This window comes from Carlito syrichta, unplaced genomic scaffold (assembly GCF_000164805.1).
Source record: "Carlito syrichta isolate Samal-C Ts95f unplaced genomic scaffold, Tarsius_syrichta-2.0.1 Scaffold284630, whole genome shotgun sequence".
Lineage (NCBI taxonomy): Eukaryota > Metazoa > Chordata > Mammalia > Primates > Tarsiidae > Carlito > Carlito syrichta.
Window position 1 is genome coordinate 206328 of NW_007228726.1, and position 5845 is coordinate 212172.

Below are 5845 nucleotides of genomic sequence, written 5' to 3' on the forward strand. Positions count from 1 at the left end.
GACACATAATACCTGTTTATGGTTCCCCTGCCTCTTTCATAAGGCAACTACACTGGGAAACCTGTGCAACAGATTGATGCTTTCCAAACCTACTATGGTTACATTCCAGAGCCCTGCCCCCAAATCTCCATGGGGTAGGGTAGAAAGATGCATTTTCAAGTGCTCCAGATAAGTCTGACTCTGCCAGCCCAGTCCCAAACATTTGAAAAGCTCCATCCTGAGCCTATTACCCCAAGATAGGGATGGAACCTGCTGGGGGCAGGTTGATGATGCTCCTGGTCCTGACCTGAGTCTCTTATGACACACCAGCTGTTTCTCAGGACATGGCCTTATCATGGAAAGAGCACTGCCATGAGAGCCCAGAATGCCGAGGAAGGGTCCCAGCAGAACTACTTATCATGACTTCACCTCCTTGTCCCTGTCTCTTCATGATTACACTGGGGAGCATGGGTCTAGGTTGGAAACATAGAGGGCTGACCTAGGGCACTACTCAGGCTAGTAGAAATGCTGTGTTGGGCTCATGTGGTGATTTTTTAACCCTGAGGTTACATTTAAAAGCAGAGAGCTGTCATAGACTTCTGATTTGGCCTACTACATTGTCACAAGCCAAATGTTTACTAGTGCTATGAAGTCACTGTTCTTTTAGACAAAGCATGTGCTGTCCAGTTGTCCATAGTCCCCATTACTCCCTATTGTTCTCTCCTGGCCAGCTCCATTCACTGCTTGTTGCTGCTTTCCTGGCCCCTGTAGGCATCTTGAGATCCCTGGCTTACTGATCTGGATTGTCCTTTCCCATCCCATGAGTCCAAACCCTACCAAATTATTCCCCAGCTCAAGAGTTAATCATCAGCTTTCTTTTATGTAAATCATTGGCCATTGGTCTTGCTTGACCAATTCCTCTGAAAACATTGGTCTGATGCTATTCTTTCTAATCTTGTGGCCTGTGCTTATCTGCTCAGCACTTGCCTATTAACAGGAAACCTTTTCTGGCCCTGTCCGAAGCTCTCTGAGGCCAGCAGCTGTGGAGTTCAGGCAGGCCAACCAAATGAGCAGGCATTGTGTGCATCCAGGTCAGGCCCTAATATGGGCTGTTTGGATCCTTGAAGTCACCACCAAGGGTGAGATACCTCATGGGAAAGGAAAGTTGCCAAAATATGGGGTGGGGGAGGATTTCCCACTGGTAGAAATGAAGCTACCATTCAGAGGTCTTTGAGGGCCAGTAGAGGGCTACATAGTACCCTTAGGTAGGTACCCTTAGGGCACCAAGGGTATCCTTAGGTTACCCTTAGGGCACTGACAGCCCTGGACCAAAGTTTCCTTCTCAGCCATGGGTAGGACACAGAAGATCCTGATTCTGCCCTAGGGTTGTTCACACACTGCAGGAGGATTGGAGGGGCTCTATCCTGGGCACCGGGGAGGGGTATGGGACAGAGCCTGGGCTTCTGCGGTCCTGGCTATGGAGGCAAGACTTTCAGTAAGGAGATTACATTTGAAACAGCACCAAGACACCTGGCTTCTGCTAAGGAAGTAACTGGGGAGGCTTCTTCTCAAGGCTCCACATTCTGCATGGAAACTGAGATGTTTTGCATGGCCAGTCTTCCCAAGTGCCATCTTTATGCCCCTGAAAGTAATGAGTTGATTTCAGGTGACATCTGCATGAAAATTTTAACTTTTAATCAATGTATATTTATTTTATTTCCACGAGTATTCAAAAGCATTTACCTAACTCATCAAAACCACAATTCCATAGATATTATTGCTTGGAATTCCTCTAGGTAAAATTTTAAAGGGAACCTATGAAAATTTAAGTTTAAGAAAAATAAAAAACTTGCAGTCATACAGTGATGCACAAACGAGCCAGCACCTGTGCTGGTGGGTATGAGAGTGACAGAAGCATAGGAAACCCTGGGCAGATGACTTTGTGGGGTCTTAGAGTCTGCAGAGCTCAGCTTGCATGAGTCCTGAAAGGAAAAGTTTCTACATAACAGAAAGGGGATGGCTTCACAAGTGAAATGGGGAAATTTTATGACTCAGTATTGGGCTCCTAAGAGCACTGATGGAGATGACTTCTCTGTTAATCTTGGAGGAAGTGGTGGACATGGATTCACAGAAGGGAACCCAGATACAGTCTGTTGCACAGCCTCCGGGAGAAGAAAGAACACCACAGCTGGGAAGCTCCAGTTGGGGCACTGCCCTGCCCATCTCCAACCAACCCCTGATCCTTCCCCATGTGTTTCCTCAGGGCCTGCTGCTGACCTGCCAGAGAGGAACACCAGGCTGGGATGGGTTCAGGGGAAGCAAGTCACTGTGCTGGGAAGCCCCGGGCCCGTGAACATGTTCCTCGGGGTGCCCTTTGCTGCACCCCCTCTGGGACCTCTGCGATTCGCGAATCCACAGCCTGCATCATCCTGGGATAACTTGAGAGAAGCCACCTCCTACCCTAAATTGTAAGACCAGCCTCAGTCCCATGGGTGGCCTGTGACTCTGGGAGTTGAGGGAATGAATGTATTGTAGCCAAGTAGGAAGGGGGTGGGGATGGGCATGGGGGGCAGGGGAGAGAGAAGGCTACAGACCCAGGCAAGCGCTTTAGTCACCTCCTGATTTCAATATGGCTAGTCACTAGACTCCCTGGTCTAGTCATTTTTTTAAAAATGCAGAATCATGGCTGGGCTCAGTGGCTCAGCCTATAATCTTAGCACTTTGGGAGGCTGAGGGGAGTGGATTGCCTGAGCCCGCGGGTTTGAGACCAGCCCGGGCAACTTGGCAAGACCTCATCTCTACACTAAATCAAAAATTAGATGGGCATGGTAGCGCGTGCCTGTACTTCTTGCTACTTGGAAGGCTGAGGCGGAAGGATCGCCAGAGCCCACGGGTCGACACTGGGGTGACCATGACCATGCCACTGCACTCCAGCCTGGGCAACAGAGTGAGACTCCAACTCGAAAAAAATAAAAAATAATAAATAAATAAATAAATAAATAAATAATGCAGAATCAGAATCTCCTGAGCTGGACCTAGGAAACTCTATTATCTGAATGCTCTTTAGAGACTTTGGGCACCAACCAGTTCTAGGAAACGCTAAGATGGACTCTTGGTCAGAAGGGACTGTCCAGGTATTGTTTTTTGTGTGTGTTTGTGTGACCTCTCACCTGGGCTTGGCCTCTATGGTCAGACTGGGCTAGGGCTTTAGTGGAAGGATCACTCTGAGGGATTTTAGCTCCAGCAGTCAAAACTGTACCTGACTCAATGCCTGGCCCATAGTGGGAACTCTGAATACCTATGGAATGGATACATGAATGTGTTTCTGTGACATAAAGGGCTTTGGGTGGACAGAGCTCCCAGTTATCGGGAACTTTCAAGAGTGATGGGTAACCAGTTACCAGGTCAATCATGGAAGGTTACGGCAAGACTTATGGGTGGGAAGGTAGACTGGAAAATCCCCAAGAATCTTCTGACTCCTCAGATTCTGTGAAGCTCTGAGGTTGGGCTATGTCGGCTCCTGGCATTAGGGTCCCTCGTACCAGGACCCTCCCTAAGCCACAGGAAATGATCACATGTGGTCCAGGTACTGAGGACATTAAACTGAAACTCATTTTTTTTGTTCATTAATTCATTTGTCATCCAACTAATATTCATTAAGAACCAACTCAATAACTCGCTCTCTATGAGGACCTGGGACACCACAGTGAATTAGTCCAGCTGCCCTCAAGAAAACATGTAGACTGATGGTGGTGGGACAAAAAAAAATAAATATAGTTAAAATATAGAGTGGCAAGTACAATCATTAAGGGGCCAGAGATGGGTGCTGATGGGGCACAGAGAACCACCTAGCTTAGCTTTGAGGGGAGATTGGAGATGGCATTACTGGAAGGCTTGGGTCCTGATTTCTGATAAACAACATACAAAAGGGCAAGGAGGAAGAATAAACACCTGTCAGGAGGCTGATTTACAGTGATATTGCATATATTCTATTAAGAAAACAACTAATGTCAATTGAGTATGGTAGAAATATTCACATGTATAGTCTTGCTTAATTTTACTGTCAGCCTCTGTGCTGGGTTTGTGGGGTACAGAAGTGACTAGTACAGATTCTTGGGCTTTTAGTGGCTCACAGTGGAGCTGGGAAAGATAATAATACTCAGGTACAAGCCTAGGACAGGCTCTAGGAAAGAATACAAGACATACAGGTGTTTCTACGAGCTATAGTCTAAATTAGAAGGCTTCTTGGAGGACGTGGCCCTTGGCCTGAGTTTGAAAGAACAGGAAGAACATGAGAAAGGGGGGCAGGTATGGGGAGAGAGCATTCCAAGCAGAGGTACCAGCTTGAGCAAAGTCTGGATGCAGAAGTATCCCTGCAAGCCTCCCTCAGTTGGTTCCATGTAGGGAGGCCTGGAAATGTCCCTTTGCTCCTCTGCACACAGAAAAGGGAGTTGCAGGAGGAGAACAGTCTTGAAATTTAGTCCAAAGTCCTGTTCCCTACAATCAGGGGAACTGCTGAACCAGCTTGAGTCTCTGTGTGTCTGAATTACGGTGGTGGGTGTAGACGTGGGAGCACACTGGGGGCTCATGGTGCAATTACTCTGCACAATGTGTTTTCCTACCCAGGAGCCAGATCAAAGAGAAGTATAGTGTGCTTGATTGTTTTGGAAATGTGGAAGTTTGGGCTTGATTAGATGTCATACCAGTGGCTCCCCTATGCCTCTTCTGCTCAGGCAAAGGAGGTGGCCAGGCTCCTGGCTGTCCTCAACCTGCTGATAGCTGTCCTGAGGCTATCTTCTCCCCTTCCAAGGTGCCTCCAGAACTCAGAGTGGCTGTTCTCGTATCAACACATGCTCAGGGTGCGTTACCCTAAGTTTGGAGTGTCGGAAGACTGCCTGTACCTGAACATCTACGCGCCAGCCCATGCGGACATGGGCTCCAATCTCCCCGTAAGGTTGCCTGCCATGTCCGGGTTCCCCCAGCAGGTCCCTGGGTCTGGGGTCTAGGCAGGGTGGCCGTGTGTCAGGAACTGAGCCTAGCCTCTTGGTGGGTAAAGGGAAACGTAATCACATCAGTAACTTGTAAAACATCATTACACTGATAGATTCACTTACTGACTTTTCTAACTGATTCTTTATTGATGGTGATGTGACCTTTGATTTTTGTTTTGTTTTTCCCTTCTGGTGAGTATTTAATGATCTATAAACTTTTGGTAAAGACAGTGCTTAAAAAGAGTCAGATTTTTTTTCTTAATTGAGAAATCCTTTTTTAAAGAGGATAATTGAGTCCTTCAATTTTTGTTTGTAATAAGACAGCCAGGTAACAATATTCAGTATTTCATTCAAGAGTGTGAAAGGTCCCTGGGTGAATTACATTCTATTTTGTTGCCTCACCCTCCATACTTCTCTCTCCTCGCCCCCCCACCCTGCCCCCACCTCTGCCATGGGAGTCTGGCTCTCTTGTTTCATAGCAGCAACATCTAATGAGTGCTTACTGTGTGCCAGGTACAGTACATTCTCTCATTACACTCCCACAATAACCCAGTGAGTAGGGACAACACCTATTCTGCAGATGAGTAAGTTGGAGTACAGGAAGGCCAAAAGTGACTTACTCCATTCTGTACACACAGTACATGCTAGATCCTGGTGCCAAAGCCAGTGCTTTGCACAGTCCCCCTGTTCCCTCAGTGACTTTCTTCTCTTTACTGTCCCAAGAGCTGTGATCTCTAATATGACCTTAAGAAGAGAATAGAAGGAATTTATTTATCTATTAATTAATTAATTAATTAATTAATTTTTTGAGTTGCAGTCTCACTCTGTCGCCCAGGCTGGAGTGCAGTGGCCACTCCCGGCCACCGCAGCCTCGA

General features: G+C 47.2%; 1 protein-coding gene across 1 annotated transcript in view; it reads left to right on the top strand.

The window, feature by feature from the left end:
- The first annotated feature begins 1045 nt into the window (after nucleotides 1-1045).
- Nucleotides 1046-5845, top strand: part of CES5A (carboxylesterase 5A) — a 31512-nt gene continuing 26712 nt past the window's right edge. The window contains exons 1-3 of the mRNA XM_008052623.1: nucleotides 1046-1118; nucleotides 2243-2447; nucleotides 4790-4928. Of these exons, the coding sequence (XP_008050814.1) occupies nucleotides 1046-1118; nucleotides 2243-2447; nucleotides 4790-4928 (417 nt within the window). The remainder of the gene's footprint in view (nucleotides 1119-2242; nucleotides 2448-4789; nucleotides 4929-5845) is intronic.